At 40.3% G+C, this 22,850-nt stretch overlaps 1 protein-coding gene across 1 annotated transcript in view; it reads left to right on the plus strand.

Moving 5' to 3' along the window:
* mrc1a (mannose receptor, C type 1a) overlaps positions 1-22,850 on the plus strand; it is a 57,957-nt gene that overhangs the window by 24,110 nt on the left and 10,997 nt on the right. Inside the window, exons 8-22 of the mRNA XM_007889799.2 lie at positions 1,848-2,005; positions 4,267-4,386; positions 5,432-5,547; positions 6,455-6,606; positions 7,955-8,154; positions 9,534-9,661; positions 12,110-12,194; positions 12,413-12,557; positions 13,186-13,227; positions 14,773-14,936; positions 15,064-15,128; positions 18,799-18,899; positions 20,049-20,191; positions 20,730-20,844; positions 22,131-22,294. Of these exons, the coding sequence (XP_007887990.1) occupies positions 1,848-2,005; positions 4,267-4,386; positions 5,432-5,547; positions 6,455-6,606; positions 7,955-8,154; positions 9,534-9,661; positions 12,110-12,194; positions 12,413-12,557; positions 13,186-13,227; positions 14,773-14,936; positions 15,064-15,128; positions 18,799-18,899; positions 20,049-20,191; positions 20,730-20,844; positions 22,131-22,294 (1,898 nt within the window). The remainder of the gene's footprint in view (positions 1-1,847; positions 2,006-4,266; positions 4,387-5,431; positions 5,548-6,454; positions 6,607-7,954; positions 8,155-9,533; positions 9,662-12,109; positions 12,195-12,412; positions 12,558-13,185; positions 13,228-14,772; positions 14,937-15,063; positions 15,129-18,798; positions 18,900-20,048; positions 20,192-20,729; positions 20,845-22,130; positions 22,295-22,850) is intronic.

A 22,850-nucleotide genomic window follows, 5' to 3' on the forward strand; every position in this document is an offset into this window, starting at 1 on the left:
GGATGACTACTTGCCCACAGTGACTGGTCTGCCTTTCCAGGTCCTGCCGATGAGCCAGGCTGGCTGTGCTGTCTTCAGCAGTGCCATGGAATACTGTGGACCCACCTGGCTCAGGAACCGGACTACCAAGACCGCCACAGAGGGCCGGCTTGATTCTGACATTCCGTTGCCAAGCATTTCACCTTGGAGCCAGTTCAGCTTCAAGGAAACCCTGCTTACCTCGCCCCAAATAACTGAGTGGGATGATTCCCTGCCCCCAATGAAAGTAGAGAATTTGAAACAAATCCAATGTTGTGTGCCCTCCATCTCCATGGAGCACTGCTTGATAATAGCACCGGTCTATTGTAGACCTATGTTATGTGTAGTATACCCGACTTCTGGCACTGACTAGCTGGCTTCCCATGTTTAAAAAAAAATGGAAAACGTCTGGATCATTAGGTTGCTACTGACAACACTTCCTGTGTATTACACTTGTGTATGCTACGCACAGCACCCCTTCCTGCATGCATGCTACACAAGGAACCACTGTGTTACACAAGGTGCAAAGGACGTGAAGTTAACTGCATTCCTTGCCATAGTGCACATGCCCAGCACACAGGAAGTGATATTGGCAGCAACCTGCTAACTAAGAAGTTGGCTAAGTTTACACACTTCACTTATGAGATGGCCTCTGAACGATCAGAGGAATTATAATGAGGCTTCCTTGTATTATCATGTGCAGTTTTTTTTACAAAGTAGGAAGCCACATAGTCCTCTGAACTATTGGATCCAGTGGACTGCGTTATAATAAAGCTGCCCCACATTGTATCATACATATTTTTATAAAGTAGGAAGCCACATTACACTAAATGTTTAGAATATTTGTTTTTCTAAGATTCTAGAAATCTTACTTTAGTTTGGGAATATTGTCCATTTTTTTTTACCGCTCCAATTTGTTTCTTTCCTGTCCTGGGGAGATAACTCATGCTGAGATACGGCTGCGAAGGCATTCTCCATTACCTCAACTTAGTGACTATTCTTCGAGTGTGAGGTATAATGAGTGTCAGCAAGCCTTTGTACCATGAAGTCAAACAGTCAATCCTTACCTTGTCCTCAACCAACAGCCCAAAGACACATGCACACGTACTGTCACCCACTCAAACACACAGACAAACTGACTCCAACACATAACTTTTTGGGGGGTCAGTCAGGTGTCTGACACATGAGGGTACTTCATCACAATACTCAAGCGTATTCAAACAGAATGGAGAGTTCCATGCATCCCAACTATACATGGAAGTTCCTGAGATATTTATTGGAATGGAATGCGCACTATCTCCCTGGAGGGAAATATTCTTCTTATCTAATTCTGGAGAGTATTTGGTGCAGGTTAGCAAGAGCCAAGGCTCGGAGACCCCAGAGTGTGTGTTGTGGTGCTGCTGGAGTCTAACCAGCTAAAATTGAATAACTTGCCATTGAAAGAACTGTATGGCAAGCTTTCCCACTGCTTGTCCACCTAGGACTACCCTACCTGTTAGGGTTATAGCCTGCATGCTTAACAGGAGCTGATTGGGAAGAATCCCTACTCCTGAACACATCCGCATGCATACACGCACATATACAGACACAAAGGCATAAAAACACTTTCAAACTTAAAGTCGCTGGATCATTAGCAACCCTGATTGATTTAAACCCTTCCTATCTGTTCAGGAGGTGCCGAGCTTATTATTTTCACAGAATCAATTAACTAAGCATAGACTGGGAATTGAACATGGGACTCTCCAGGTCTGAATAACTCAATGGTTTTACAAACTGAGTCTTTAATAAAAAGTCATTTGTAAAGATGTTTTATTTTTGATGCATTTCAGTACCTACTGATGAGCTGTGGATTGGAATGAATGATATTAAAAATCAGATGCTGTTCGAATGGTCAGATGGATCTCCAGTAACATATACTATATGGGAGCATGATGAACCAAGTCATTTTAGTAACAAATATGAGGACTGTGTGCTTATGAGGACAAAGGTAAGAGGTTTATATCGTCTATGCATTTTCACACATCGCATCCCATGCTCCGAGAACCAGAGGAAAAAGTATTTTCAGGTAGCTGAAAATACGCAGCTAGAGAAAAGGGCTATCTCTTAATAGTTTAAAACTACATCTAAAAGGCACTCATTATATGATAGTTTATCTCACACTTTATAATCATAATTGTTATTTTAGAATCAGTAGGTATTACTTGATATTTTTACCAATAAATTTAATTTGATAGTTTCCTGCACGTTTGCTAAAACAGAAGATGTATGAGGGAAATATAGTAACTACATATTTAGTTGGCGAATGCATGTGCTTTGCCATTTTGTCAGATCTAGTGTTCGCCAATTATTTTTATTTTGAAGTGACGATGAGTGTTACTGTAAATTTTTGCCTCCAGAGCAGCTTCTAAGTTTTTTTTGTTTAACATTTATTTTCTAAGGTTGACTTTGCCTGGCTGAAAGTTTCCTTTTTACCGATTATCTCAGAGGTCTCAGGCCTAGGTTCACTAATTGATTTTAGCTCAGGAAGAATCACTCAGCAGATTCAGGAATTCCGGTTATTTACGAGGCATGGATTTTCCTCACGTGGTGCAGGAAGGAATTAATATAATCTGAAACGCTTGGAATGTAGAACAAAATGAACAAATAATAAGCGAAGCAGGAGGAGGTTCATTACGAAACCATTATATTGGCCCCTAGGGTTGTTAGACAGGATCCTGCAACTGAATGTTTAAAATTGTTTTTGTACTGATGTACATTTGACAAGAGAGACAGCTGGGAAAACTGCTTGAGATTAGACTAACAATCGTTAATAAATTGACTCCAGGGTGATTTCCTATCCGTTTTTTAAAAAAAATTCCAACAGTTCGTTTGAGATGTTTGTTGTCTTGAAACAATGAGGCCTGTGTAAAGGTACTTTATCTTTGAGTAACAGATCTTCATATAACCCAGCAACAGGTGATTTTAATACAATTCTAAGAAAGAAAAATACTTATTGGAAATGAACGAAAAAAAGACTCTGGGTCTGCTTTGGATACTAATGAGCATAGCGATATAAATCCCGGTATATATCAGACTAAAAACAAATTCTTGGAAAGGGAATCGTTCTCTTTGCAGGACTTCCCTTAAATATGAAGCTTAAAGTATTTCAGTTTATTATCTGCCCAAATGTAGAGCATCCCTTGGCTGCTACAGTAGAAGGAGTCTACGCACACATCTCTCTTACCTGTTGCACTGCAATGTGTGTGAGCTGTTGATTGTGGTCCCAAACTGACCTTTGTAAAAAGTAATTTTGAATGGTTGCATTATTTCTGACAGTGATGTTCTTATCATTCTTGCTACTGTCCACCCTGTGAGCTTTACTGTCTATTATTCCTGTTGTCTAAGAGATGGTCAGTGACATGAAGTATGATGTGGTCAATTTGGACAGCATGCCAACAGCAAAAATATATTTGTAGTGCTTTATCCAATCAATGTAGTGATCTTTCTAGATAATATACACATCTGAATGAGATAGCTGTGCGTTTTATATAAAAACAAATCCTTATATTTGGTATAGCACATTTCAAGACAGGAGGACTTCTGAAAGCACTTCACAGGATTTACTGTAAAGTGGTGTCACTTTATGTGTTTTATAGGTGAACGTGAAAACCAATTTGTACACCATAATGTCCCACAAACAGTCAAGGCATGAGTGACCAATTTTATTCGGGATATTGTTGCCTGGGACGTTGGGAAAAACTCACTTTTCTTTTCGAATAGTGCCATGGGATTTTTAACGTCTACCTGAACAGACAGACGAGACCTTGGTTAACATATCAGCCGATGGCAAGGATGGCACTTCTGTCATTGTAGCACACTACTGCAATGGAGTGTCAACTTAGACTTAGATGTGAGTTCCAAGTCCCGACGTGAGGCTTGAACCCACAAACGTCTGACTCAGAAGCTAGGGTGCTAAGAACTGAGTCAGGCTGACAAACACGACATTTTACATGTCCTGCATTCACATTCATAGATTCAGCACTGGATTTAGGAGCAATAATTTCAGATCATAGCTTGTGTGATTTACTAGTGAAAAGTATGAATTAAAAGGATGCAGATATGGAACAACATAGATATAATATCCAGTTTGGTCCAAAACTGGTAAGCATAAATTCATCTCCGACCACCCTGTTGTTATTATAATATTGGATGCTGCCATATTTATTGTACATTTTAAGTGAAAAGTAACAAAACTTGTGTGTTCTGCAGGATGGATACTGGGCAGATCAGGTGTGCGAAAAAGAGCATGGATATATCTGCAAACTCAAGCCTCTTGCAAAGGTTCCAGGAAATGAGCAGGAGATCCTTGCAGAGGAAGGGTGTCCAATGGTAAGCGGACATGCTTTATAACATCATTAATGAATTCTGTTAGCTCGTCTATCATTTTCTTTTATATTGATGTATTATACTGCATATCATCATAATGAAGTTAATGGGGTTAACAAAACACAACTTTATTTGACAAATACAGAACAATGGAAATGCAGGAAGTCATTATTATATAAATAAATTCACATTTCTGTAGCATTTTTCATGTTGGGAGGACACCTCAAAGAGTTTCACACTGCTGGCTGGGCACCACTGGTGGGAAAGTTTTCAGAAGTTTTGACCATCCTCCTTGGAATTCCATCCCAAAGTCCTGCCAACTCACCCCTTTCCTGCCACATTCAAAGCTCACTTCAAGACTTTTCCCTCCCCACCATCTTCAAACCCCCTCTTCCCTGTTTCTCCCCCTCCACGCAGCTTGCATGCTGAGCCAGCAGTATGAAGCACTTTGAGGTGTCCTCCCGACATGAAAAGCATTATGTAAACAATTTGCATTTATATAGCGTCCTTCAGCGAGATAACATCTAGGAGTGCTGAAGGTATTACCGTTTATGAGCTAGAGGCACCTAGAGAAGAAGTAAATAAAGGGAACAAAAGGGAATATGTAATATATCAATACTGTAGAACTAAATATTTCCTGAGTTCCTGTTGTTGTTATGTGGAACAATATAGTCTGTAAGAACCAAAACCGGGTATTTGGCCCAATTAGTTAGTTCTAGTATTTACACACCATCCATCCTAATCTCCTCTCCCTATTCCCCTTCCATATCTCTCTATTCCCTTCTCCATCATGATACAGTTCAATTGACATTTATATGATGCCTTTCACAGCGGGAAGACATCTCAAAGCTCAAAGAGTCTGATGTATGCAGGAATAATGTAAACTCGGAGAAAGGATGAAACTGTCAAAGTTTAAAAACATCAGTGCAATTATCGCTACCGGTTATTGCATTTAACATACGTTACTTCAATTGCGCATTAAAAAGGCTGCATTTATCTGCTTCATGTTATAACTCATACAGTGGTCGATATACTGATTTGGTTGCAGGGCTGGAAGAAATATGGGCTTCACTGCTATTTGACCGGGCAGTCTGAGAAGACTTTCAATGACGCAAACAAAGCATGCCAGAGTCAAGATTCTTTCCTTGTTAATGTTGAAGACAGGTGAGTAGGGTTTACCTTTTGGCAATCTTCCGGCGACAGAACTATAACATACTGTGATAAGTTAGCATCTCTCACAAAAATGGATAAACCATACCACCAGCAGACAGTTCATTGGTTTTGTGTGATTCTGAATTGGCAGAAAAGACGATGGACTTAAACTTGGTTAATATGTACAATACAAGGCAATTGTGCCGTTGACTAGTAACATTAAGAAGGTTCTGCGGAACAACCCTAATCTGCTCAATGGACAGCATGAAAACTTTCAACAAACCATGAGGAGAGTGAGCCTATTGGGGTTCTGACTTTCCTTTATAGTGCAGCAGGTGTGGATTGAACTCCGCCTGATACCACCTCCTCCAGTGCTGTCACTTCAGTATAATATCCATGGCTCAGACTTAGTTTATCTGGCAAATAAGGGGTTGAATGACTACAAATATCATGGCAATTTCCTGCAAAATTTGCAGAGTACAACAATGTTACTACTCCTCAATTATCATACTTTAGCAATCAGTGCACTTCAAATTCTGCATATATTATTAATATGTTCCAATACTGAATATATTCAGCATCAACACTACATTATAGTCATCAGTCACTTTCGTGGGAGGTAAGTTTTTTTGTTTGAGTCTTTTCTGAGAAAAAAAGCTATGTGCAAATTGCTCTGAAATCAACATAATACAATGTTAAGATAGATATTAGATTATTTGGGGGGAAATAAGTGTGTGAAGTAAATCATGGAGCAAAAGGTGTCATGGAGAAAAGGTAGGTAATGGGATGAAAAGATCTGTCTTAATTTAATAAATTGGCAGAACAAGCTCAGTGAGCCAAATATCCTCCTCTTCGGTTTTCTATTTGCATATGATCATTATTTCACTGGAGAACTTTCTTGCCTCCTCTCACACTGCAGGTACGAGCAAGCTTTTCTGACAAGTTTAATTGGTTTCCGAACTGAGAAATATTTCTGGGTCGGCGTGCAATCTGACCTAAAGACAAGGGGCAGCTTCAAGTCAACGAATGGAGAGGCGATCATGTTCACTCACTGGAATGCTGAGATGCCAGGTGAGCACGGTGCATCTGTTAGATCGATTCCATGGCATTGGTTCACTGAATCACTACAACATTAGAAAGCATGCAGCAAAAAACAGCCATTTGGCCCATCAAACCTAATCCTTCCACAGTCCACTCACGCCTACTCTTTCACAGTTTGCATTCACACAATCTTGACCTGAAGCTCTTAGGCTGCATGACCATTTTGTCTTAAAATTTAAAACCAGTCTTATTTTGGAAGATGTTTTTGCACACCTGATAATTCAAGAATTTTACAATACAAATTTACATTTGTATAGCATCTTTCACACTGGGAGGACGTCCCTAATTTTCCACAATTCCACAATTAACATTAAAACAGAATGGTCTTACAGGCTTAGAATAGGTAGAGTTTTGGTTCTATCATCCGGGTGGGTGGGATTGATACTTCACTTAGATAGGGGTCAGCCTGGCTAGGTTCATATCACTCATGCCTTTGAGTCAGAAGGTTGAGGGGTTCATGTCTCATGTCAGGACATTGTGATAATAATCTAGGCTGGCACCTCAGTTGTGCTGCATTGTCAAAGGTGTCGTGCTTCAGATGAGACATTAAACCGAAATCCCCTCTGCCTATTGAAGTGAACGTTATAGATCCCATGGCACTACTCAAAAGAGAAGAGAGTTGCTCCTGGTGTTCTTGCCAATAATCTCCTGGATAAAATTGGTCACGCTCTTCATGCCTGTTTGCCTGTCAGTAATGGGGCATTACTGTGCACTATTTGGTTGCTGCTTTTGCCTACACAGTTGCTGCATTTCACTGACTTATACAGCATCTTTTACTTCACAAAGCATATCACTCAGCTGATTTAGCACCTGAGCTGCTGGGGGCGGGGAGAGGAGAAAGAAGTGCTTACACACTTGTAGTTGAATAAAATGCAGTCGATAGGCAAGTTGGAATGTAGGCTTGAAAGCAGGGAGCAGGGACTTGGGGATAGAGTCCTGGACTCTGGGATGGATGGACTATATGTTTACCTAAATATACTGTACCTACATTTTGTCGCCTCAGAGAGAGAGAGTGCGCATTCTATTTCAATAAACAGCTCTGGAATTTCCATGTATAAGTGGGATACATCGAATTCTCAGTTTGGTTCGGATACTCTTAAGCACGGTGATGGATTTCCACGTGTGTCATACACAAGTTTGCCTAAATATACCTAAATTTACCTACAAACCGAGAATAACCTTTAGGTTTTAAAAATGAGTTTCTCTCCTATGATCTAATTGACAGCAGCAATTAATTAATGAGGACAACTTCATAGCGTCTTATTTGTTGGAATTTACTGAAGTAACATCAGCTGGAACTACTATTTCTTCTTCAAAGGGAGGAGCGTTGGTTGTGTTGCCATGGCAACTGGCAGTGCTGCTGGATTATGGGATGTTTACAATTGTGCGAACAAGGCAAAGTATATCTGCAAACGATGGCAAATTGGAATAACACCCACTCCATTTATATCCACCACCCCCGCCCCAAAATGTTCAGGAAACTGGGAAACGTACCAAAACTCCAGATACTGCTACAAGGTGAGTGATTCTTTTGTGGCGGGTTCTGCTCACACTTTGTGAGATGTAAACTAGATGGCCCTTGTTAGTCCAGTGCACTTTAATACTTATATTTTCATTGGCATTTAAAGATCTTTGTTTCCCCAGCTCATAGCAATGAGAAAGACCTTCCTCTTTAACTGTCTACAACTACCTCCCCTCTCTCTCTGGCTTGGAATCAAGCTCCACCACTGTTAAGTATTCTGAGAAGCTACTCTGCGTGAAGGGTGCTATATAAATGAAATTTGTTTTGTTGTTGTTGCGATTTTCAGCCACTATTGTTGTTCAGATTGGCAGTCAGAGAACACAGTTTAACCACTTTGTAGGAATCAAATAAAACTGTCCACGTGTGAGGTGTTCATTGTCGCATCATTGATGAATGCAGTTGTCAAGGTTGGTCAGTAACTAAAGATTGTCTGCTGGGGTATGTAATAAGTTCCCACACCCCCTCCACGTGACTCCATCATGATAACTGTAGGGTATTGGACTTCCAGGTGCTGACAAATTGGAATAACAAACATCTCCTCCAATTATACTGACCACTCCTGCTCCAACAACAAATTAATAATCCTGGCATTTGATATAACAATAATAATAATCTTTGCATTTGATATAGCCCTTTTCACATCTTCTACATGTCTCAAAGCGCTTCACAGACTATACTGTAAAGTGAATTGACTGTATATTTGTGGGCAAAACGTGGCAGCTAATTGTGCACAGCAGTCACAAACAGTCGTGGATTGAATAACAAAATCATTATTTATTTATTTTCTTGAGCGATTATTATCAGGCGTGGAGTAAGGAAACTTGCCCAAGGTTTCACCCTGCCAGGAATCAAACCCAAGTCTCTCGCTTGTGAGGAGAGTGCTTTCACTACTGAGCTACAGGGCTCCATATCCAGGATATAGTTCCTTACCATTTCGTCAAACGTCTCAAAGCGCTCCACAATTTTTATGTGAAGTGTAGTAGCTGTATTTGTAGGTGAATGCGGCGGCCAATTTGCAGTATCTCACAAACAGCCGTGAAGTGAATCTGGGGGATTGTTGGTCAGGACATCATTCTCCTTTCAAATAGTGTCATGGGGCCTTTAATATTTATGCGCTCTGGGATGCTATCCTGCGTGCAGGGCTCTTTATCAATGCAAGTTGTTGTAATATCTGTTTGAAAAGTGGAGCTTGGTTTAACATCTGATTCTAACAATGCAGTGCTCCCCTAGTTTTGCATTGGAATATCAACCTGGATAATAAGATCAAAGTCACAACATGGGCTTGAAGCCACAACAACCGGATTCAGAAGGACCTTGGTTTAACATTTTGCGTGATGTTAAGTGACTTCTTAATACAACGTATTTTTCCACACAGATATTTGAAAAATCTCAAATTGAAAAGAAGTCTTGGTTTGATGCTCGGGATTACTGCCAAGCCATTGGAGGGAATCTTGCCAGCATCAGTGATGTCTCGGAGGATGAGTTTCTCCAGAATAAAATAGAGTAAGTAGTGTATCTTTGCCCCACACAAAAAAAAACTTCTAAACAAGCAAAAAAAAATGAGAACAATGCAGTTTAAAATAATAGTGGATCAGGATTTGCCAAAGGGGAAGTTGAAACCACAGTGTTAGTTGACTCATCAATTCAAATTAAATATGAGACAGCAATAAAACAGAGTAAACAGGATTCCATCTTACACTGCCAAATCGGTTGAGTTCAGATCCTAGGGCTCCATGTTCCAACCATCTGGCCTCTGGCAAAAGGAATATATAGCAAAAAAAATTTAGACAAAGGTCCTAAAATTTGTAGTCAAAATTGCCTACCTTAGATTAAGAAAACAACGGTGGACTCTGGGACCTGAAAAGGAAGAAACCACTTACTTAGAGGTGGATGACTTGGTGGTCACTAGAGTTATTTTGTAGCAGAATTAAGTAAGAAATTTACTCCCAAGAATTTCAGGATTGCAGAGGCAAGAAAGAGGGCACAGTTAAGTGCAATTTTAAAATATAAACCAGTAAGTATTTTGCACCTAGAGAAATCAACAACTAGAATAGATTATCAGAAGGGACCTTTCAACAAACCGTACTTTTTTTTAAGTGAACTGATGTGAATTGCAGTGAGTTTGTATTTGAAGCAATCAATTTCCACACAGCAACACCTCACAAACAGCCATGAAGTGAATGATCAATTTATCTGGAGTGACAGGGTGGGTATTTTGGAAGAATGAGATGAAATGAGTTGAAGGGCTTTCTTTATCTTAACCTCTCTTTATTTTGTTAATCTCTTCCTTATCTTAACACCTGAAGCAGAAAAAAAACACTTATTATATTAGATTACTGTTTGGACTGTAGGCATTAGAATGTGGGCATTTTCTCCTTTCATTGTGAAATTCCTCTGGAAAAAATATACAAATTCATTAAACAAAAATCCTGTTTTAATTAAACTTGATCGCATGATCTTAAAAGCACGGATTCAAACTGTTTCACCCTTTTGACTTCAGAAGCAATTTCTCTTTCACTTAGATAGCACGTCATGGCTGTTTGTGGGCTATTGGTTTGCACAGAGAGGCTGCTGTGTTTACCTATAAATGCACAGTAGACCATCCAGATCTTCCCTCTCCCACACCAGGCTCAACACAAGCCTATCACCCACCATTCTTGCTTGGCTCCATTGACTCCCCATTCCCAATTGGATCAAAATCAAGAACCTCATTCTCACCTTTGAATCCCACTCTATCTCTTGCAACCGTACTAACTTGACTGCTCCCTTCACACGTTAAACACTGGCCTACTTCATGTTACCTTCCTTATCCGCCCCACCATCAACATTCAGGATATCAGCCATTCTGCCCTAACTCTGGAAAACCATCCTGGTGTCTCTCCAACTTGCTCCCTCCCTCACTTTATTCAAGGTCTGTCTCTTTGACTGCACTATTGGTCCTCTTGCCCCAGCCACTTTGGCTTCCACCCCACTTCAGGTTTCCAGCCAGCAACAACAACAAACTACATTTGTATAGCGCCTTTCACATCAGGAGGATGTCCCAAAGCACTGTACAGTCAGGGATCTGCACCCGAGCTGGTGGTTGGTCAGGAGTGGTGGAGGGTAGGGGTAGGAGGATGACTGAAGGCACGGTCAAAGAGGATGGTGTTCCAGCAGGTCGGAGCAGAAAGGCTGAAGGCCTGCACGCCAATGGTGCGGCGAGCAGGGTTGGGGACGTAAAGCAGGCCAGAGCTGGCTGAACAGAGGGAGCGGGCAGGTTAGCAGGGGGCTCGGAGATTACATAGTTGGGAGGAGCGAAGCTGTGGAAGGCTTTGAAGGTGAGGACCAGGATATGGAACTGTATCCTCTGAGTGATGGGAAGGCAGTGGAGTCGGGCGAGGATGCGGGTGATAGGGTTGTGGAACCTGGTGCATGAAAGGACACGGGCTACAGATTTCTGGATGATCTGCAGACCTATGGAGGGAGGCCAACAAGCAACGAGTTTGCATAGACGATCCTGGATGTGATGAATGCTTGGATGAGAGTCTCGGTGGCCTGGGGTGAGAGACAGTGGCGGAGCCGGACAATGTTGTGGATGTGGGGAAAGGCGGAGCGGGTCATGGCATGGATGTGGGAAATGAAGGATAGTTGAGTGTCAAGCAGGATCCTGAGATTCCGTATCGACTCTGTGAGGTGTAGGGCGCATCCAGGAAGGGTGATGCTGTCAGCGCCCGAGGTTTGAAGGCCATGACGGGAGCCAAGCAGGATTCAACCAGCAGTCTTGAGTACTTTGACACGTCTTCCCAACATGAAAGGTGAACTCTAAATGTAAACTGTATCAAATGAAAGGATTATTCGCGATTGCAAAGTATCACTGGTAGAGGGCAGCAAATTAACATTGCTATCAGGCAATTATATTTCTTCATGACAGAAATATTTCCCTTTTAAGTTCTTCCCTCTTTTGAACTATAGGTCAAGAAGGAGCCATCAGTCATTTTGGATTGGGCTGAATAAACCTGACCCGAATGGTGGATTTGTATGGAGTGATGGCAGCCCAGTAAGTGTTTCATTCTTAAGCGATTAAAGTTGATTTTTTTATGGTTTTAAGTATTTCCCTCTGTGTGGTTCAAATGTATTTTCTTGTAAAATGGAACAATAGTATCATTTTTTAAATCGATTTTATTTTGATACATTTTTCTGTGTTTTCTTCTTTACCCTTGTATTTTCAACAGTGATAGATATTCCACATCTACCCTGTTTATGTTTCTGCCGTAGGTAATTTATGAGAAATGGAACCAAGGAGAGCCCAACAATTACCGTGGACTTGAGAACTGTGTTGAGGCACGTCTCAGTGGAATCTTGCAATGGAACGACAACCATTGTGAAACCTATCAGAGCTGGATTTGCAAAATTAGAAAAGGCAAGCTTAAAAGATGGAAATGAGACCTTTGTCACATTTCTATTAAAAAAAATACTTCCAGCAGGTCAATATTGTGAACAAATACCACACAGGAAGTTGTTTATATTATAAGTAAGAGGTCACATGGCATGCAAACATCAAGAATTATACAAGCTTGCTATTTGAATAGGATGCAATGCAAGTCACATTTACATAGCGCCTTTCACGTTAGAAGTGCTTGACAATGTTGGTTGAGCACACAAGCTGGGAGTGGGAGCCTAGGAGGGCAGGCAGGGAAAAGATGAGGGATAACTTCAAGTCAAAGAGGTACATTTTGAGATGTGCCTTGAAAGAGCGCAGGAAGGAGCACGTTGGAGGGAATCTGTGATGGAGTTCCAGAGAGTGGGAGCAGTAAAGCTGAAACCCCACCTTTCCGACAGTAGGGCAGATAGGCAGGGGCCATGAAGCAGTCTGGTATTTCCTGAGTAATGGGAGTGGACTGGTCGATAAAGTTGAAGGGAAGTGCAAATGTAGGGAATTATGACCATTATTGCAATCCTTGATATTGTATAATTCTCGATAAATATTTGGCAAAGTTTAACCTTCTTTGAGATGTTGAAGATATTTAAAGATCTCTTTGTCTTCACAGGAAATCCTGTGAAGCCAGATCCTACAATTGCAGCTTCAGAGAGTGAGTACTATTTTTCTTCCCCTTGTTAGAAAATAAAATCAGCCAAATCTGTAAGGAAATAACGCTAATTCCTCTAACCAGATATCAAACTGTTTTATTGTTATTCGTTCGTTATTCCCCAATATCCCAATGGGTCAGACCAAAGGCCGGTACAATCAACAGATCTTATAACAGAATAACACCACTATAGATATCTCGAGTTCAAGAGTTCAACACTGTGTCTTTCCAGCACACAAGCTTGATTCTTCATGCTTTCAGTCTTCTTGCTTACAGCTTTCAATCTTCCATCTGATATCCTCAGTCTTAGTGTTTCCAGCTCTCAGTCTTCCATCTCCGTACCCTTGTCTCCGCAGCCCGGGATGGTCCCGTATCCTTGTCTCCGCGACCCGGGACGGCCCCATCTCCCGTATCCTTGTCTCCACGATCCGGGACGGCACCGTACACAAAGTTAACAGAATTCTTAAACCAATGTTCATCCAATCATTTTGCGGACATTAGATCACCTGTCGAAATCATGCTGGGTTCACGTGAGCACCTCATGGGGTGTACGTGCCTCAGCACACGACACATTGTCCTTAAGACTCCTGTTATCTGATCTAATTGTCTAAGGTAGAGAATTGATCAGTTTAGGACTGTATCTGGTGCTCATTATTTTGTGGTGTGGGTTCGTTAGTACATTCCTTTTAAGTGACTGGTTATTCCTTATCAATATCCCGGGATGGTACCAAGGTCCTCCAGTTTAAGCAACTTGCTCATTAATTGTTATTCTTGAGGGTTGCCTTCTGTCGGTTGGCAGGCCTTGTCAGAATCTAGCGACGTATTGCTCAGTCGAGATCCTGTGTCGACTGGTACCTTGGACCGTTACCTCTGTGGGCTTGTTGTCATTTACTGATAAGAGGTGACCCCCTGCCCCTGTCCGTTATTGTTTCAAAAACAGAGAAAACCAGATGTGTCCTATCCCATGACTGTCAGTCCAGTTGCCCCCAGACTTAACTTAAAAGTTAACCCGTTCGCAACATCTATTGTGATTCTAACATTATACAAAAAGTGTAAATTCTAACACCCTTTATTCGCTGTAAATCGTTCGTTACCTGATCCTGTGGTGTTGGTTCTAGGTAGACTACTGTTATAAGAATGCTTGCTAGACAAAAGAAGTCCAAGGTCCATTAAGTTGGCCTTTTACCATCCTGGCAGTCGCTTGACATGTTGTGTCCCAAACTATATACTGTATCCCGAGATATTATTTTCTAGCAGAATTCTCTCTACTTTGTTCTTGAAACAAACAACATATTCTGCTTTCACAGTCTCCTTAGGAAGCCTGTTCCATAAGTTTACTACTCGGTCACTGAAGTAGTGTTTCCACAGATTTATTCTAAATTAACACTCCTTCAATTGCAGGCCGTGTCCTCTGGTTTTCAGTACAAGATAAAACAACTTATTATGGTCGACATTATCTATTCCCTTCAGAATCTTAAAGACCGTAATCATATCACCCTCAATCTTTTCTTGACATTTAATACAATACTTTCTTTGGATAATGAACAGAGATTGAAACAACAGAAGATGGCTGGATTGTGTTTCATGATTCTCAGTATTACATTAACCACTATTCAATGTCGTGGGATGAAGCCAGGACATACTGCAAGAAGCAACAAGGAGATCTTGTGATCATCAGTAGTGCTTCCGAAAGAAATTTTTTGTGGAAACAGGTAAGGGAGGTTCTGTAATTTAAAAAAAACAAAATCATCTTTGAAATTATTGGTTTCTTTGGGTTAATGAAACTTTTTTTTAGTCTCTCTGAAGATGTTGTGAACTTAACCAGGAATGTCTTTGCAGATTGCCAAGAATGCCAACAATCAATATTTCATTGGCTTGGTTGTGGATCTTGATAAAAGTTTTCAGTAAGTAAATATTATCGAGTCCTGTAGAGTATTGGTTAGAGCACTTGCCTTGTAACCGAGAAGACCCAGGTTCGATTCCCGTCAGGGTAAGTTAGGCAAGTTTTACCTTACTCCACATGCCTCTGTTTACCTAGGAATAAATAGGAACCCAGTATTAGTTGATTGGTGGATTTTCCAGCGTTAGTCACTCAATCTATGACTGTTTGTGGGACATTGCTGTGTGCAATTGACTGCCACGTTTCGTCCACAAAATATACAGTCAATTCACTTTACAATATATTCTGTGAAGTGCTTTGAGATGTCTCAACAAGATAAGGCACTGTATCAAATGCAAGGATTATCATTATTATATTGCTGATGCCTTTTGTACTCTTGATTTTATAGTCTGTCTCCGAGCATTCTTTCATAATTGATAGCAAATACTTGGCAATTGATACCACAACAGAATCTAACGCTACCTCTCTCTCTTGTTCCGTTGAAAGATCGACACTATTTGTGGGTGTAATGTTAAAAAAAAAAGCATCTTTGAAACATAACAGGATTAGGCCTTTCAGTCACTCGAGCCTGTTCTGCCATTGTATAAGATCATGGCTGATCTGTACCTCAAGTCCAATTACCCGCCCCTTGCCCCATATTCCTTAATACCCTTACCTAACAACAACAACAACAAATAAATTACATTTATAGAGTGCCTTTCACGTCGGGAGGATGTCCCGAAGTGCTGAACAGTCAGGTGTCGGGGCCTGAGCATGGGGGAGGGGTGGTGTAGGGATGAGGGAAGGCAGAGAGGTGGGAGGGAGACCAAAAGGCACGGTTGAAGAGAAGGGTCTTGAGACCGGCCTTGAAGGAGGCAAGGGAGGAAGCGAGGTGAAGGGACCGTGGGATGGAGTTCCAGGGTATGTGGGCAGAGAGGCTGAAAGCCCGGCCACCGATGGTAGGACGGGTCGGGTGGGAGACAACGGAGGCTGCTGAAATATCTACCCACCTCAGTCTTAAAGATGTGAGGGATCCAGAATCCACAGCCTTTTGGGGGAGAGAGTTCCAGATTTCCACTACCCTTTGGGTGAAAAACTGCTTCCTAATTTCACTCCGAATTGGCCAAGCTTTAATTTTAAGATTATACCCCCTTGTTCTGGAATCCCCCTTGTTCTAGAAATTGTTTCTCTATATCTACTCTATTAAATCCCTTTATTATAAAAACCTCCAATCAGATTACCCCTCAGTCTTCTAAACTCAATGGAACAGAGTCCATGTTTATGCAACCTGTCCTCTTAACTTAACTCTTTTAGCTCTGGTATCATTGTTTTTAGTGATTTGTGTATGTGGCCTCCCAGATCCCTTTGTTCTTCCACAGTTCTTAGTTTCTCACCATTTAGAAAGTATTCTGTTTTGCTGTTTTCGGACTCATAGTGGAGGACCTCACACGTTCCCGCATTGAATTCCATCTGCCACAGTTTTGCCCACTCACTTAATCAATCTAAGTCCCTTTGTAACTTCCTGATCCCATCTACACTATTTACTGTGCCTCCTATTTTGTGTCACCTGGAAATTTGGATATAAAACTCTCTATTCCTTCATCCAAGTCATTTATATGTATGGTGAAAAGCTGAAACCCCAGTACAGACCCCTGGGGAACACCACTTATCACATCTTGCCAATTAGAGACTGTTCCTTTTATCCTTACTCTTTTTTTAGCCTCCTATCCAATTACAAAGCCACGTTGCAAGGTTACCTCTGATTCCATGCATTTTTATTTTTGCTTAAATCCTTTTGTGTGATAAGCTTTCACACAAGAGGTTATAAGCAAAAATAAAAGTGCATGGAATCGGAGGTAACCTTGCGACGTCCATATAGACAAAATCCATAGACACTCTCTTATCTACCAGGTCAATGACCTCCTAAAAAGATTCCAATTAGATTCGCCAGACATAACCTACCCCTCACAAATTCATGCTAACTTTGTTTGATTAGCTCATATTTATCGAAATGCTCAGTCACTCTATCCTTGATGAGAGATTCCAGTAATTGCCCCACAACTGAAGTTAAGCTGACAGGTCTGCAGTTACCTGATTCCTCCCTCTCTCCCTTCTTAAATAATGGAGTGACATTTGCAATTCTCCAATCCAAGGGCACAATTCCCAAACATAGTGATCTTTGGAAAATTATGACTAATGCATCTTCAATTTCCTCTCCTACTTCTTTTAATACCTGGGGTGGAATCCATCAGGTCCTGGAGATTTGTCTATCTTTAGTCCCATTAGTTTCTCCATTACAATTTTTATTGCTATTATATCAATTTAGTACTTCTCTTTGGCTTGTTTTTAGGTTCCCTTGTACCACTGGTATTTTGTCCTCTTCCTCTACTTGAAAATGGAAGCAAAGTATTCATTCAACAAGCCTGCCATTTCCTTATTACCCTTATTACCATTTATAGTCTCACCTACATCTGTCTTTAATAGTCCCACATTCCCCTTTACCAATCTCTTTCTCTTAATATATTTATAAAACTTGTACTGTTGTCCTTGATATCAATTTTTTTCTCATATTCCCTTGTTGCACCTCTTATTACTTTCTTTGTATCTTTTTGTTACAAAGGATCAGTTTTAATCCTCTGAGGGTGGATTTTCCATTTAAGATATTGCATCAAGGAAGAGTTAGGTGGTCCTTGAACCTTTTCATGAAAAGATTATAATGATAATCTTTACATTTGATAATGTGTATTTAATGGTCAGATGTTTCAAAGCACTTTACAGCAGCAACAGCTTGCATTTATATTGCACCCTTCAAATAGTATAATAGGGGAAGAAGTGACGCACAAACAGATCAAAAAACCTTTAAGGGTAATCACTGACTAGTATAACGACCATTCATGAATTAGAACACGGGATACTTTGTCTCAAGTGGCTATTAAGGCTGAAATTACACGGTAAAGTTTTGGAGCATTACTTGAAGCATTTGCAATGGGTAAGGTGCCACATCCGAGAAATTTTGTTGTCCCATGTTGTGCAAAATTACTCCAGCAAAAAGGCCACTAGATTGCAATGCATCCCTCTTGGGAAGTCCTTTCTTCCTTTCAGAAATGGATCACCGCAAGTTTTATTAGTCTTTGAGGTGAGGTATAATTGTAAATTTTAGTGCACAGGGGAGAAGAGGCATCTAACCTATTTTGTTTTTTTTGCATATCTGTTTTCCCGATGGATCTGCTGAGGAGCACAAAATTCCGCACTCTCTCTAATCCAGGAATCATTTCCCCTTGTTTTGGGGCTAGTCTGAAGCTTAAGGTCTGATCTGTAGAGAATGAAAAGAGCAGACTTTCTCTCAGTGTCTTGGCCAACAATCCTCCATCAATAGCTGCTGTGTTCACAGTCACTACACTTGACAGTAATTTATTATGCAGACATTTCAATGACCCTATAAAAATGCAAGTTATCTGGCTCAGTTTTGCTTCTGAGTCAGAAAGTTGGGGGGAGTGCTGGGGGGCAGTAGAGCTGCATTGTCAGAAGTGCCATCCCTTGATGAGACATTAAAGCAAGGTTCTGTCTTCAAATGCAAGATGCCGCTGATCCAGAGCTGAGAGGAGATAGGAGAAGCCACTTCAGGTGAGGGAAGGGGCTGCTGTCACTCAGTGGCTTCTTGGTGTTGAACAGAATTGTTTTTGTAATTTTTGCAGGTGGATTGATGGCTCTCCAATGGATTATGTAGCCTGGGCGCACCACGAACCTAATTTTGCAAATAATGATGAAAACTGTGTAACCATGTACACAAATCTTGGTAAGAAGATATGAACCAAAGGAGTAAGCTACAGGAGTATGAGGAAAGGACAGTTACATAGGACTATGGACTGAAAGGATTGTTCTTAAAAGGACCAGTATAGACACGATGGGCCAAATGGCCTTCTGTGCTATAAATTTCTACTAATTAGTTCTTACTAATGTCTGCATTTGCATACAGGTAGTCAATACACCTTATAATCAAATCCTTTGAAGAGCTTTGAGATGTTTCAATGACACGATAAGGACTTCTATTAAATTCAAGGATTATTATTATTTTTTGGACCTTTAAAACACAAGGAGTTCAGGAATTATAGGACTTTGCAGTGTGTGATTTTAATTGAAATTTTCCTGAATTGTTAAAGCACCTTAAGATACAGTCACCCGGTTACAGGTATACAGAAATCATCTGGATTTGCAGACTTAATGCAAAACAGTTTTAATTGTAGATCACTGCAAGTTAGGAATCTGAAGACAAGCTAAGAACTTACAGAAAGAGCTCGACAGGGTGTGCATCTGAGCTGAATATTGGCAAATGAAGTTCAATCCAGATAAATAAGAAGTCTCAAAACCTACCTCTTTGACTGTATTTTTGGTCATTTTCCCCTCCCTACCACACCTTTCACCTTTGAGGTGCGAAACCATTATTGTGAAGAACCTTGGGACATACTCCCAACATGAAACATGCTATGTAAATTTGTATTTACTTTATATATTTGTACTATGGGATCTTTTACATCATTTGAACGGACAGATATATCCCAGTTTAACATTTCATCAAAAGACTGACACCTCCAGCAATGTAGGATACCCCAACAGTAGCATTGTACTATCAACATAGACTATACAAGCTTAAAGTCCCAACATTGGGCTTGAACCCCCAACTCCTGAATCAGAGATGAGAATGCTACCGACTGAGACAGGCTGGTAACCTATTGATCTTATTCTGATAGACCGTGATCCTTTTCTGTGTCTTTATACAGTGAAGCTTAATTAATGATATTTATCCTCCATTGGGAAGAGACTACCATTAAATTTTAGCAGAGAAAATGGAGATTGGATGTGGAGAGTTAATGTTTGATCTGGTTAATGAAAGAATTACTTTAGTTCTAAGAATAATTTCTACCTTTGTTTTGTTTCACTTTGTAAGGATTCTGGAATGATATGAATTGTGGTAATCAATTCCCTTTTATATGTGAAAGAAGTAACAGTTCAACAAGACCAACATATGTTTCCACATTACCGCCTGGACCAGGGGGATGTCCTATTGGCTGGGTTCCTTTTGGAAAGAAGGTATTTTATTTTTGCTAATAACCTATTGTATGGAACCTTATTAAACTCCTTCTGAAAGTACATTCACCTTACAAGTACATTCACCTTGAACGTACATGCTCATTCTAGAATTAAGGTTTCTTGAATGAAACTACAGAATAACATTTGCGATATTTCTTAAATATTCCTTAAAATTGCACTGGTGTTAATTCCTGCTGTAGTTAAAATGTTTTTAGTGTGAACTTAGCATTCCTAGTTTCATATTAAAAGCTTCTGTAATACCCTTTATAACCACTGGTGGCAGTGTAATAATAATAAGTAATAATCCTTGCATTTAGTGTAGCATTTTTCACATTGGGAGGACATCCACAGTGTTCCACAGACAACGATGAGGTAAATGACCAATTTTATTCAGGGAATTGTTGGCCAGGACACTCGGAGAAACTCCCTTGAATAAATTTTGATCGATCTTGTGATTTTCTAATGTCTGAAGACTTATAAAAACATGGCTTTATGTGGTATAATCCAATAATTTACTATTTTCTTTATAATCTCTCAGTGTTTCATATTTTACGGTGAAGATAAAGTACACAAATTGCCTTGGCATGGTGCGAGAGATATTTGTATACTTAAAGGAGGGAATCTGGCAACAATTGAAAGTGATTATGAACAAGGTATGTAGTTTATACAGTGACATAGAGTAGGCTACAATGTGACGATCACCTGTAGATGTGTATTCAGATGATGCACATCAAAGGGAGATTCATTTTCATGTCCTTAGGTATAAGGTGAGATCTTCTGTCCCAGAAAGCAGGTGGGATTTTACCTCTGAAAAGCATTGAGGCTACAGATAAAGACACAGATAAAAGCATAGGAATATACAGAATGAAAAGACCAACAAATGTAATTTGTTGTTGTTCCTGCCTTTGGTCTCCCTCCCACCTATGTGCCCTCCCTCAACCCTACTCCACCCCTCCCCCATGCTCGGGCCCCGATATCTGACTGTTCAGCGCTTTGGGAGGTCCTTCCGATGTGAAAGGCGCTCTATAAATGTAATTTTGTTGTTTGCAGTCCATTTTGCTGGTCCAAAAGCAAACCAAATATAATTCTTGACTATTTCTCTCCTATCCCTAAAACCAGTTTATTTGCGAAAAACTAATTCCTTTTGAATTTGTTGATACAATCTGGCTACACTGCCCTCTGGGTGGACTATTTCATATATTCCCCATTCTCTGTGCAAAGCAAGCAATCCAAATTATCTATTTATCATCACTCATCTGAGCTTGACTCTGTAATTGACCACGTTTAGCATGTTTGGGTTGAAAAAGATCTGCTGACAAACGTCGTAACATTATTGATGCCTGGAAAAACTGCTTCCTGTTATGAACTCCATTTGCACAGGGTACCTCTTGAACGTCATTCTAACTTGTAACTTGAGAGCTTGTTGCTGTTCAAAGCAGTGCTTAGGCCACAAAGCATTTTCCAACATTTTGGCACCAGTAACTTGGAGGAATGTCAGATCACAGGTCTTTTTATCTCCCTAACCCTTTCCAGTAATATCAGAAAGTTTCCAGCAATGCCAGTATATGGTATGAAATGTAGTGAATCCCAGGCTTGTCATACCTCCAGACACTTCAGGCCCCAAATTCCACCTAATCTTATCCTTTAGCCCATTTTGTGTTAACACTGTGTACCATGCAGAATTATAGAACATTCTTAAATTTAGTCTTAGTTTGGAAGTTAGGTTTCGGCAGTTTGTAAAAATAACTGGCTTCCAAATTAAGATTGAATTTAAGAATTTTCCAGTTCTGCATAACCTTTAAGACATAATGGTCTCAGAAGCTAAGACTAGACCACTTTATTCCCAACACTTGAATTACTCCATTCCATATACATATCTGTCTGTGCTGAATATAACCGTAATCTATCTTGTTGTTTTACCTTTCTTTTTCCTTTGCAGCATTTGCTACCATGTCCCTGAATGGCTTTCCTACAAATGTGTGGATTGGATTAAATGATATTAACAGTGAGAACAAATTTACTTGGACCAATGGAAAACCGATGATCTACACCAATTGGGCCAAGGGTTTTCCGTCAGGAAGCAGTTTCACATTTCGCAGCCAGGTGAGTACCAACCTCACCACAGCAGTTCTCGGTTCTGGGGTTGTCTCGTTCCCCCAATAAATTCTGCTTTACTTGTGCATGAATATTGTAGCCTCCAGAGGGCAGATTTATTGCTGTTCAATAAATCTGATGCCCCACAGAGATAATCAACAGTTACTAACACTGTTTTTTTCAAAACACACAGCAATTCCAATTTATTCTGTTTCATATCTTTAGATTCATATTCTTTAAATACCAAACATTAGTCTTACAAAGAGTGCTTGATAAGATATCCACATGAGTTAATAACTGGCACATGAAGTTTAATACAGATAAATGCAAGATGCTGCATAAAGGAAATAAGAATAGGAAACACATGTATTCCATGTATGGGATTGAATTTGCCAAAGGGGAAATTAAAAGAAATCTATGGATCTTAGGTGATTCATTGCTTAGTATGTCGGGGGGGGGGGGCGAAATTGCCTGTGGCCAGTCTAATTATTTACTGTGATAGTGGCTGTTGATAAAAATGGTTACACCAGCAAATAATGTTGGTAATTGTTATCTTTAACAGTTC

Source organism: Callorhinchus milii, unplaced genomic scaffold, assembly GCF_018977255.1.
Source record: "Callorhinchus milii isolate IMCB2004 unplaced genomic scaffold, IMCB_Cmil_1.0 Scaffold2, whole genome shotgun sequence".
NCBI lineage: Eukaryota > Metazoa > Chordata > Chondrichthyes > Chimaeriformes > Callorhinchidae > Callorhinchus > Callorhinchus milii.